Source organism: Misgurnus anguillicaudatus, chromosome 20, assembly GCF_027580225.2.
Source record: "Misgurnus anguillicaudatus chromosome 20, ASM2758022v2, whole genome shotgun sequence".
NCBI lineage: Eukaryota > Metazoa > Chordata > Actinopteri > Cypriniformes > Cobitidae > Misgurnus > Misgurnus anguillicaudatus.
The window spans coordinates 32362185-32374816 of NC_073356.2; the positions used below are offsets into that span (position 1 = coordinate 32362185).

Consider the following 12632-nt stretch of genomic DNA (forward strand, 5'->3'; position numbering starts at 1 on the left):
TTACTTTTATGTTGTTTTATGTGTATATGATGAATATACAATGGGTAAAATAAATATGAATTGTTGGAGGGTCTAAACGTATTTTGCTTGAAATTTTTGCTTTTATTATAAAAACATAGTTAATGTTTGTAAGGGCTACACAGCGACGTTCAAGACTTACAATATTTAGCCTAAGGAGTGGTTTCCCAGACAAGGATTATCTTAGCCAGGACTAGGCCTTAGTTTAATTCAGAAATATAACTAGTTTTAACAAACATGCCTTACTAAAAACTTTTCTTTTGTGCAGTTTGGGGCAAAACAAAGGGCACTGATGTATTTTAAGATATGTCAGTGAAGGTTGTTTTCCGTTTAAATTGCTCTTAAATTTATTTTAGTAAAAAAAGGTCCCGTACACACTGCATATTAATTCGGTTGTCACTTCACCTTTTGATGCTTAATCCTGTTCTGTACACACACAGTTCAGTAATTTACGGGACTCACAACTGCATTCTACAACCGAATTAACTCCCGCAAAATGCAGGTAGTGACTACCGCATTTACAGATATTCCACGCTGTGTGTACACAACCGAACTCAACTACTGGTTGTTGACGATGACGTCACGGGACTTCCGCCAATAGCCGTGTAGGGCGCCTGCTAGATTTTACCTCAGACAGATTGCAGGATGGCGGAGAGAGGTTTGTTGTGGAGCGACCAAGAAACAAAATTGTTAATTGCAATATGGGCAGACAAAAATATTCAAAGAAAAATGGACAGTACCAAACGAAATAAAATGGTTTTTGAAGAAATAGCAAAAAAAATGTCAGAAAATGGTGTTTCAAGAACTGCAAAACAGTGTAGAATAAAACTGAAGGCGTTGAAGACTGATTATAAAAAAATTATAGACCACAATAATCGTTCTGGGCGGGAGAGGAGAACGTTTAAGTTTTTTGAAGAGATGGATCGGGTTTTGCGGGATAACCCTAGCTGCCACCCAGCATTTGTTTTCGATTCATCATCAGAGATTGACGTTACCGGCGAAGACGTTTCGTCGCCCGAGAGCGATATGGAAAATCCTAACGGTAAGTTCCCGTTAATTGGTTTGCTAATAACAAAATCGGTAACTTTATTATTAGTAACGTCACTCTCACTACTTTGGTGTAGAAGAGTCGACTGTGGAAGTGTGCTCGCCCGGATGTTCAGTCTCTGCAGCGACCTCAGGTAAGATGCAGTCTTTTTAAATCGGTATTTTATGCTTCATAACTGTACGATATAGTGTATCCTTTTACTAGTATGATGTGTGTGTGTGTGTGTGTGTGTGTGTGTGTGTGTTCACTAGGAGGAGAAGAGAGTAGCTGCAGCGCCAGTAATTCAGGTGCATTACAAACAGGTAACCTTAATTGTCTAATAAACTTGCATATTAGTGAAAATACACACGCATATTCATACATATCCTCCAGTTTCCTTCAAAACAATAGCATCTTTTAATGACATAAGCGTACTTGGGTTAAGTATAATATAAGTTAATTTTTTGGGCACACACAGTTTACTGCCCCACTTGCACTCATACTGTACTTTTATTGATTCATGCCCGAGCACGCTTTTATCATTAGGACTCAACTGTTTTGAAGAAAACACTATGTAAAGCACTCTCCCAACACTGGAGCCCATCATGTTAAGTTTGGGGCTTCTATTTTGAGTCGTTTGAGACAGGATGAAACACAGCTCTTTCGCCATGTCTATAATATTGCTTAAATAATCTATTGCTCAGACGTTCACATAATCGTGCTGTGTGCATCAGAAGGTTTTTACAGAGGCAGATGAAGTTGAATGACTTGTGCACTCACACTTCCCAAACCGTGCCCGAGCGTGTGTGATCCTCAAAGCCTGGTTTGTTTGACAGGTGTGATCGCTCCGTCTGTACCTGGGCATTGTTTGGTTAATCGCGCCTAGCCCAGTTGGAGAGGTGGGCTCGGATGCGGAACGCAAAGTGTTTGTGCAAATTGCACAGTTCAAAAGGCAAGATGCCATTTGCGCAACAGTTATTTAAAGGAACACGCAGACATTTTGGGATTTTAGCGTATTCACTGTAATCCCCCAGAGTTAGATAAGTTCATACATACCTTTATCATCTCTGTGTGTGCCGTAACTCTGTCTGACGCACACACAGCTAGATAAGCTTAGCACAAAGACTGGAAGTGAATGGCTCCAGCTAGCACACTGCTCCCAATAAGTGACAACATAACGCAAACATTTTCCTATTTATGTGTTGTAATTTGTATAGTCACACTGTGTACAAATAACAAAGTCCTATGAGACATAGCCATCTTTTAACAGTATACATACTGGGAACTATATTCTCAGAAGGCGAAGCACTGCTACTTTGGCGGAGTTATTTGCTCGCAGCACCCGAGAAGCCCCTGGTGAGGAGCAGAGAGTTCGGTCACAGTTGCAAGTAGCAGTTCTTCGCCTTCTGAGAAAATAGTTTCCCGTATATATATACTGGTAAAAGATGGCTGTGTCTCATAGGACTTTGTTATTTGTACACGGTGTGACTATACAAATCACAACACATAAATAGGAAAATGTTCATGTTATTTGGTCACTTATTGGGAGCAGTATGCTAGCTGGAGCCATTCACTTCCAGACTTTGTTCTAAGCTAGGCTAGCAGTGGGTGCATCAGGCAGAGTTACTGCACGCACAGAGAAGATAAAAGTATCTATGGACTTATCTAACGGTGAATAAGCTAAAATCCCAAAAATGTCGGTGTGTTACTAACACTTTATCTACTTTTGTAAAAACCTTCTGATCCACCATAATGGTAAGGTGAACGTCTGAGTGGCATAAGCGATGATTTGACTAAGCAATATGATGGTGACAGGGTGAGAAGGCTGTGTGTCATTGCGTCCGAAATTGCTCAAAATAAAAGCCACAAACTTAACCTTACGATGGGCCTTCAGTGTTAATAATTAGGGCTGCATAATAAATCGCATGCGTTTGTGGTGCGCATCTCGTCAGTACAGCTGGCTCCTAGATTAGTAGTAAATCGCAATAGAGCGCATTTAGGCCCAATCCCATTTCTCTGTCTTACCCCTTCCCCTTACCCCTTAGTTTTGCATATTCACTCTAATTTGAAAACCACACCCACCAAGGGGGAAACAATCTGTCCGTCTCCATTGAATTTGTATTGCGAGAGGCCGCCTCCTTGTCATTTCTGGCTTATAACAAAAACAGAATAATGCCTAAAAACTGCTGTGTGACAGGGTGTACAGCTAACAAGCCAAAAAAAAAAAAAAAACCAGAAATAGGTTTTTATAAGCTGTCGACCCCAAAAATATAAAAATGTAAACAAGGTGCTCATCACAATGTCAAGCAATGCTTCGGTCACTTTAACAATGGCAGATGCTTAATAGTGCTCAAACGGTTTTGAGGAAAATGATAGAAAGAAACTTGAATGCATTATAAGTCGGTTTGAATAATAGTCTCTGCCAAATGCAACACATTTTAAACTTGCAAGAAGTGAGATCATATTTAGTCTAGTTAGTGTGTCATTTGTGTATGTATGTGACTAGTAACTTTTGTTTCAGAATAAGTGTCTTAGATGGATGTTCCTCTATGACCGTGTTCTTCACATCCAACCCTGGAGAGCCGGTGCCCTGCAGAGTTTAGCTCCAACCTTAATCAAACACACCTACCTGTGATTTTCTAGTGATCATGAAGACATTCCCTGTGTCTCAATTCGTTCCCTAGCTCCCAAGGTCGTGAATCAGTATATCGTGTACACAGGTTCGGGCACTGGTAAGGACCCTAGCTCACTTGACATTGGGACACTGTTCCCTTTTTTTTTGTCACGTGGCTGCTTAAACACGTTGTGATAACTCACAGCTGTTTCTCATCAACATCCAGCAAAATCAACATATCTCCGACTTAATTTTAAACAGTACATTGTAAAAAACGCTGTCATTATTCTCTTACACATCCGTGCATGAAATTGGAGGAAAATAATTATAATTTTAGATGTATACATTTATTTTACAATTTAAAATAAATATTATTATTTTAAATATTGAGTAGATTGTGGTCCCTTACTGTGTAGCGATTTGTGTTTATATTTAATATACGGAATTTGCGATTGAGACAGCCCTTAAAATGGCCGACTCCCTGATCAGTGCCCTGACTACTGAACAAGGGAGCTGATTGAGACACACGGATTGATTAGCTTGCTCAGGTGTGTTTGATTAAGGTTGGAGCTAAACTCTGCAGGGCACCAGCTCTCCAGGGTTGCATGTAAAGAACACTGCTCTATGACAGTGGTTCTCAACTCCAGTCCTCGGGACCCACTGCTCTGCACATTTTGGATGTCTCTCATATCTGACACACTCAGTTCAGTTCATGGAATCTATCCTAACGAGCTGATGATTTGAATCAGGTTTGTTAAATAAGGGAGACATGCACAATATGCAGAGCAGTGGGTCCCGAGGACTGGAGTTGAGAACCACTGCTCTATGAGGTAGTAACTGGTCAAATGTATTTCTTTAATTTACATTTTATTTTACATTGTAGGAGAGACTGTGGATCAAGGAAGCCGTAACCCAACTGCTAGACATGCTGGTAAATCCATTTTTGTTTTTACATAGTCTTTAAATATTCACATAAACAATTGATATGTTATATAACAGCTCTCTGGCTTTGCTCTTTGAATTTAAAACACTTAAAAATTAAATTAACAGGTATTTGTAACAGGTTTCCATTGAAATTTGTCAAATCACAGTGTATCATCTTTACACATTTAAACTTAAAACAGTTAAACAAATATAAGTTAAAGTAAATCTCTAAATATGATTGTGATTTGCTTAGGTCGAACAAAGAAAAGAAAATTGGACCAAATGCGGTCCTTGATGGATGAATGGGGCCAAAGGTTCATGAGTGCTTCCTCAAAAGAGTTCGAAGAATTGATGAGGAGGGAACAACTTAGAGATGAAGAGGAACGGCAGGAAAGGGAGTGCAGGATGTCTCTTATGAGGGCCCTAACGAACTCCCTGCAGGCACAAACACAACATAGCTACCATCACACATCACAAAACATGTATTTGAATGCACAACCACCGCACATCCACTCACACACATCACGCCTTCAATATATGCCAACCAACCAACATCAACCAGCTTACTCTAGTTATGAAGCCACTACTTCAGCTCCACATATCAACACACCAGACTCATTTTATTGCCAGTTAGAAGAAGAGTAAAAACTTTTATAGTTGTAGATCTCTAACCTGTTCAGGAAATTACTCTAGGAAAATGGCTTTCTATTTCTCTTCTGGGTAATTTATTTCTTTTTCTATTTTTCTTCTGGATAATTTATTTCTTGTTCTATTTTTCTTCTGGATAATTTATGAATAATTGTTTATATTGAATTGTTATGTTAAGTCAATACATAAACATAATATAAAATGTACTGTAAGTGCCTAATGCCTAAACATTAATATTGTCATCACATGGAAATCAAATAAAGATGTTATGAAGCAGTGTTGAATTTTTTTTGCTTATTGCAGCTGAAATATAACAGGGTTGTATTGGCACAGTTACAAAGTAGCATGGTTATTTGGCTATTATTATGCATTTAAGTTTAAAATAATTCTAGGGTTAATGTACTTTTAAAACGTAATACATATTATTGGTCACCATGTTTTAACTTTAGACTCAACCAATTGAAAAAGTGGGCGGGACATATGAGGGTCTGGAAACAAATTCTGATCGGGATAGTTTGTTAATTTTACCGCGAGATGTTGTGTCAGTGCAAGTCGGATAGCCTGTGCTTCCTCTCTAGCCTCTGGGTCAACTTCGTCGACGTCCTGTTGATGCGTTTCTGTGATGTTGTCTTCCAAAGGTATGGTTTCGCCCGCTCGTTCACAGAAATTGTGCAAAACAGCACAAGTTAACACCACGCGACAGATTGCCTTGATGGTGTGCTCGCATCTGTGTGCAAGGCTTCTCCACCTTCTTTTAAGTCTTCCAAAAGCCATCTCTACTGCCATCCTGCTTTGGCTTAATTTAAAATTAAAGTGCCTCTGAGCATCTGTTAAGTGACCATTGTCTGAATATGGCGTCTGTATCCAACTGAGTAGGGGATATGCTGGATCAGCTAATATTAATAACGGGATGTCGACGCCTTCAATGCGTTTTGAAGGGATGGGTGGAAACAGAGTGCCCCTCTGTGCCTTTCTGTACAATCCGGAGTTTACAAACACTCGGGCATCATGCACACTACCTGGCCAGCCTATGCACACGTCCCTGAATATTCCTTTGTGGTCAACTACTGCCTGCATGACGATGGAGTAAAACCCTTTTCGGTTATAGTAGGCCGTTGCATTGGGGCCATCAGGGCGATCTATTTGTATGTGTGTACCATCCAGACAGCCAACTACTTGTGGAAATCCCCACTGATGGAGAAAAGAATCTATTATTTGCTCGGACTCATTGGCATTTGGGAAGGACACAAAAATGGGTTGTAAATGTTGGCAGACAGCTTTGCAGAACTCCCGTGTGATTGCATGCACCGTTGATCTTCCTAAACCAAAAAGATGAGCTATGGTTCGGTATTCTACCTGTGTACCTAACCGCCACAACGCAACAGCCACTCTCTTCTGGACACTGACAGCCTTTCTTAGATGAGTGTCTTTCTTCATTAGGTGAGGAGCAAGCAAATGACAGAGCTGGAGGTATGTGTTTTGACTCATTCTTAAGTTTTGAATCCAGTGTGTCTCCCTCCACCTTAGCTGCTCCCACCAGCCTATGGGTCTAGGAGCAACCCAAACAGTACGGTCGAGTGAGAGCAGGTTGTTTAGTAGAAATAACTTAAATAGCAGAAAAAAATAACGACGCCTCTGTCGATAACGGTTTAATATTATTTGGCGGATGTTATCACGACTTTTCTGTCTGTTGTTTCTGTAATCTGCAGCTAAAACAAAAAACGCTATACGGCGGGCTTCCATTGTTTTTGATAACTACAGTACGTTGCTATGGTTACATTGTTGCCGTTTCGGGAGTGAGTCTTGTTCCGTACACACATGGAACGTTCATTTAGGGGATTCACTCCCGCATTTTAATGCGGTTGTCACTCCCGAAAGTTTGCAGTGTGTACAGGACCAAAAGTAGTCTAATCCCTGTCCAGGAAACCGCCCCTAAGTGTTGTACAGTTTTTGTTTTGTTTATACAATAACACATCACTTTAAACATGTTAACATTTATGCCTGAAATATACCGCATCAAGAGCAATGATTTTTAATAACTGACTTAATTATATTTAGTATTTGATTTTGTTATGCTCAAATGTCAGACATTTTGCTTATGATTTTACGATGGCTGCATGTGTCCTTGTATAATAAAGCAGATTATATAAATCTACTGATAGAGTTTGATCTTATGTAAGTGTTCGTGATTTTTAAACATCAAAATATAATATAGTAAATCATGTTTACCTTTAGTAACCGTGTTTACCACATAGACTGTAAAAAATGGACCAGATCGAAACAACCGCACTTCAAAGGGAGCTTTTTTAGACAAAGTTGCTCTTTTATTAACCTGAAACCATGTGTGTGTGTGTGTGTACTTACATTTATCAGCAAAGGCGAGATGAATCCCAAAGAGTAAAAGCGCTACAGATCGCATGTTCGTTTTATATTCGACATCAGATATATTCAGAAATATTACTAAAAGTTTTGTCTTCTTGTTGAGGTCGACAGCTAAAAAAAGCTCTAAAACTTTTCTGTAACGCCCTGTTAATCCAACAAACTCCTGCCAATAAAAAAATCAGAGACAAACTCAGCATCACCAGTAACTACACAACATATTCAGAAATGGCAGGAAGAAAACACAAAAATCTAAAATGGAGTTCAGTTCAGTTTTTCATAGTTTTTCTTTATTGGTGAAATGACTAAATTAAACACTTTGTGTTTTAATTACTGTTTGTCTATACAGAACAACATTAGCAACATGAAATAAACATTTTGTAACAACTAAAGCATATTGCTTTCTTTTCGTGCAATAACTACACCTAAAAACTGTAACATAAAAATATTGGGAGACTGTTAATGCATCTTCTTTTTGTTAATGTGCTGATCTACCGTTTATTTTACATCATATCTAATGTTTTTTTGTTTAAATCACATTTATATAATTATATATTATATTGTAACCATAACTGCTGACATGATGAAGCCTTGCAGAGCATTTAATATCTTACATTAATAGAGAATTTAAATGTTGCATACACTGTGTATAAAAGCAGAATAATTAATATTTAAACTATAAATATTTTCACAATAAGTCATTTGTATAACGGGGCTTACTTTGACTTTAGGTTTTTGTGTGTATGTTGTGATGTAATTTATCAAAAAACAGTAAGAATCAATACGATGGCACAAAAATACCTTAGTTAAAAAATACCGAACTCTCTTCCATTTTTTCTAGCCCTCAATTCACCCACATCTCTTTTCTTTTATTTCCCTCTAGTGGACATAATGAAAATTACAATTAAAACACAACAGTGAATGTTTACACAAGCACACAATGATGTGATAATCTTTACATGTTGCTTTATAGAAAATTATACATTTCATAAATAGGCTACAGAACTACAATATGTTAAAAGCAAGCTGGTGGTACCAAATCTTATATAATAAAGACTTTATTTACCACTCAATTTATTTATTATAGATAGATTTTAATAAAACTATCTTGGCCTTTTATAACCAATTTATCCACCAGAGGTGACGGTATACATTTGAATTAAACAGATGATAGTGAATAAAGCAGCATTAATAAATTCACTCCAAAACAAAAAAAAATACATACTTTAGCTGTATGGCAGTCTAAACCTGTTCGTTTCTGTTTAATTTGAACACAAATATAAATGTAATGCAGAGATTTAGAAATCTTAAAATAGCTTTAACCTTCGTTGTACAGACAAAATACATCAAAACAGCAGCATTTTCAATCTTTTATGTTTCACAGAAGATTGTAGTATTATTTGATATAAGGATATCTTGTTTGCTGTAGATGTCTAAACCTGTTCTTCATCCATGTCCTGCTGTGAGATCAGATTCAAACTTCAGTGCTTCATCATTAAGGTCGGGGTGAAGGTTTATCATAGAGGACAAGCAGGTGTAACCTCAATCCCTCAGAAGTTCATCACTGATCTGTCTTTTAATTCATCCTCTCCTCTAATTTCACCTCTTTAAAATAAAAGTGTTTCATGATGCCATGAAGAACAATTTTTTGGCTAAATAGTTTCATCTGAAGAAACTTTGAAAAGATTTTTCAGATTATAAAAAGGCAATAAAGAAATGGTTCTTTCTTTACATATAATTTCTCTGAAAAATTCCTTGAGGAACCTGAAATGGTTCTTCTATGGCAATTGTCGGTTAAAGCAAATTGATTTTTAAGAGTTAAGTCAATTACAATATAATTTATAGTATGTAAATCTCATTTTCATAACTCACTCTTACCATTTTAACCCCATTGAAACACATATTTAGCGTCAGGTTCATCATTTTGCTCTTGTAGATTGCTGATTTGCTTTAAACATAACACAGATACATTACTGTTGATGACAGTCGAGTAAGGTTAAAATTTTCTAAACTATTGCTGGTAAGTGGTATGAAAAACTGTTAATGTGTAAGTTGTTAATGTATATTTGCTTTAATCTGTTTTTGATTCATATGTAATCGTGTGTGTGGTTTGTTGGTCATTACTGATAATTTTTTTAACTGATCATAGGCTACATATTAAATATATTTTATTTAATGTTGGGTGGGGTATAGTTTTGTTTTGGGAGGAAATGTACTGCTGTGCTTCCAGTCCAGACCGAAGAGTTTTCCTCAGAAATGTTTCATACTCCACCAATCCTAAATATTGTTAATATATTGTTGTTAATCTTTGATGTTTGTGGTGCTGACAGAAATGTTAGATTGTACAGATCCAAGGTCAGTTCATTAGTTATTGCTAAAACTGCCTTTCAGTAGTTTGAAGGAAGAGTTCATGGTAACCAGAGCAAGAGAGGTGCTACTTTACAGAGACTCCAGTGACATCAAAGTCTCTTCAGCAGGCATAGAGGTCAGAACTGGCAGGAAGTGGAAGGCCCATGAGGCAGTAGAGCAGGCTGAGTCCCGGCTGCGACATGGCGAGCTGGTAGGAGCGGTGGCATCTGGACGGGCAGGACTCGGGAGCAACCCAACACCTCGCTTTAACAAGGCCCAGGGAAAAGAAAAGCGGCAGCTGATTCAAGATGAGGTCCGAGCAGGGGAGGAGGAATCCCGCGGCAGCAGAGCAGTAGGAATGCGGCAGCAGGGGGCATGGACCCGATGGGAGCAGGCGGCGGAGCGGAGGATATCATGGGCAGAATTGGGGAAGTCGGAGCCACACCGAATCAAATTTCTGGTTAAGTCTGTCTATGATGTCCTCCCTAGCCCATCCAATCTATTTCGCTGGGGCTTGTCAAATACACCTTTGTGCTCACTCTGCAAGAGAGGAGGATCATTGGAGCACATCTTGAGCTGCTGTCCCAAAGCACTGGGGGATGGGCGCTACCGTTGGCGCCACGACCAAGTGCTGAAGGCCATAGCAGAGGTTATCAGCACTGGGATCATAGACAGCAGACACCAGCGACCAATAAGGCAGAACATCACCTTTGTTAAAGCCGGGGAGAAGCCACACCAGCGCATGAAACAAACAGGGGGGTTGCTCGCAACAGCACAGGACTGGCAGCTGAATGTCGACCTAGGGAGACAGCTCAAATTCCCAGAGAACATTGCAGTGACCACGCTCAGGCCAGACATAGTCCTGGTGTCGGAGAAAACACGGCAAGTGGTCCTGCTGGAGTTGACGGTCCCCTGGGAAGACCGGATGGAGGAGGCGTTTGAGAGGAAGAGGGCCAAATATGAGGAACTGGCAGCCGAATGCCGAAGCAGGGGGTGGAGGACAAGATGCAATCCCATCGAGGTTGGGTGTAGAGGATTTGTCGGCCAGTCACTTATCAGGGCCCTCAAGATGCTTGGAGTGAAGGGACTGCACAGTAGGAAAGCCATTAAGAACATCACGGACGTCGCTGAAAAGGCGTCAAGATGGCTGTGGATCAAGCGGGGTGATCCGTGGATCATACAAGCTACTCAGACACAAGCCAGGGTCTGATCAACCCTGGCTGGGTCGCCTGGGCGAGGGTGTATGATGTTGTGAGACCCGAAACACCCAATGAACCCAGGATACATCACTGATGATGTGTCTGAGTTGCACCAGAGGTGTATTGCAAAACAGTAGTTCTCACTTGATTTTTCTTTGTCAGAAAACTTTTTCTGTTACTCTGTTGTAAGTTAACACGTTTACTCAAGCATGAGTCAGATTTAAAGACAGAGAACGGCAGGAGATGACGTGATGTAAAAATAAAATGTTTATTGAGTTTTTGTTACATTCTAAATGCTCAGTCTGACTTTTAACTAGGAACCGATTTAACTGAACATGTGTTATTATATTAGCACAGACTGTATCGTGGAAATTTACTGCGTCACCACATACTGTAAAAACCTCTTATACAGTTCTTTTACTGTATTTGCACTTGTGAAGGAAGACAAAACAAACATAAACAACAGTACAAAAAAATGCACAATGTAAAATTAAAAATAGACATAAAATACATATATGGGTAAGAAGATTTCAGTCACCTCTCAGATAATACACACCAACATTGCTTTAAGGCTTCATTCTGTTTCCTTTGTTTCTTCACTGTAAATAGACGGCTTAAAATAAACATGCATGCAAACATAAACAGCAATGTAAAACAAACAAATACAAACAATCTGCATTTACTGTCACAATGTACAGATGTAATCATGTTGACACAGTAAGTGGGAATAACATTTACTTATATAATAGTAATTTTTACCTTTCCTTTATTATAAAAAATTGCGGTATTCAAACCACCTGATGCCAGCATATACGTAAATAAAAATGTAAGGAAAAAAACGTTTTATTTATACATCCTTTTTTTGCAGTTCAAAGTGCTTTATAGTCAAGAACAAGCAATTTACACTATATACACCCCACAAAATGCTCATGGCCAATCATTGGATGATCATGAATTGTTCATTTTAGGTCAATCAAACTACTATACGTTCAGAAATGTTATTTTTTGATAAACGTAAAATTTCCAGGTCGTTTACAATGATAGTGAAGGAGCTTGGATAAATAAATGAAATTTGAGTTTGTACCTAAATGCCATTGACATTTATTTGATGACTATAAATTGTCTATTTCATGTCAATTAAGATAATACACATTTATAATTAGATGTGTTTTTGTTTCTTTGGAGAAATATAACATTTCCATGTTGTACATAATAAGAATAAAGTTACTTGGATAAACAACTGACTTTTGGTGTATGATAACTGAGTACTTTATGATTTCCCTTCTTGTTTCTCATCTTCTGACTGAAAAAGTCAGTTATAGGTTGAAAATAACATTCATGCCCATGTGACATCAAATAAAATCAACAATACCCAGGGGGCGTTTCCAAAAAGCATTGTTAGCATCTATGGTCACAAGTTCTGTCATTACAGCATAGTTCAACAATTTGTGTGTTTCTTGAAACCATCGTCTCA

The 12632-nt window shown here is 38.6% G+C and overlaps 1 protein-coding gene across 2 annotated transcripts; it reads left to right on the forward strand.

Annotated features, from left to right (window-relative positions):
* The first annotated feature begins 469 nt into the window (after nt 1-469).
* Nucleotides 470-5515, forward strand: LOC129414254 (uncharacterized). Of its 2 annotated transcripts, XM_073858552.1 has the most exons (5): nt 476-1060; nt 1143-1199; nt 1318-1368; nt 4543-4590; nt 4837-5515. In XM_073858552.1, exons 1-5 carry the CDS (start codon nt 664-666, stop codon nt 5226-5228), a joined length of 945 nt encoding a protein of 314 aa, XP_073714653.1. In that variant the 5' UTR covers nt 476-663; the 3' UTR covers nt 5229-5515. The 2 variants fall into 2 exon arrangements, with proteins under 2 accessions (XP_073714654.1, XP_073714653.1); XM_073858553.1 differs by lacking the exon at nt 1318-1368 and having other exon boundaries at nt 470-1060.
* Nucleotides 5516-12632: the final 7117 nt, after the last annotated feature.

Excerpts from the sequence above, each read along its gene's own strand:
- LOC129414254 (XM_073858552.1), top strand. The coding sequence starts at position 664 with ATGGCGGAGAGAGGTTTGTTGTGGAGCGACCAAGAAACAAAATTGTTA. Across the intron at positions 1,200-1,317 it reads AGTCTCTGCAGCGACCTCAG|GAGGAGAAGAGAGTAGCTGC; the intron begins GTAAGATGCAGT and ends TGTGTTCACTAG. Across the intron at positions 4,591-4,836 it reads CCCAACTGCTAGACATGCTG|GTCGAACAAAGAAAAGAAAA; the intron begins GTAAATCCATTT and ends TGATTTGCTTAG.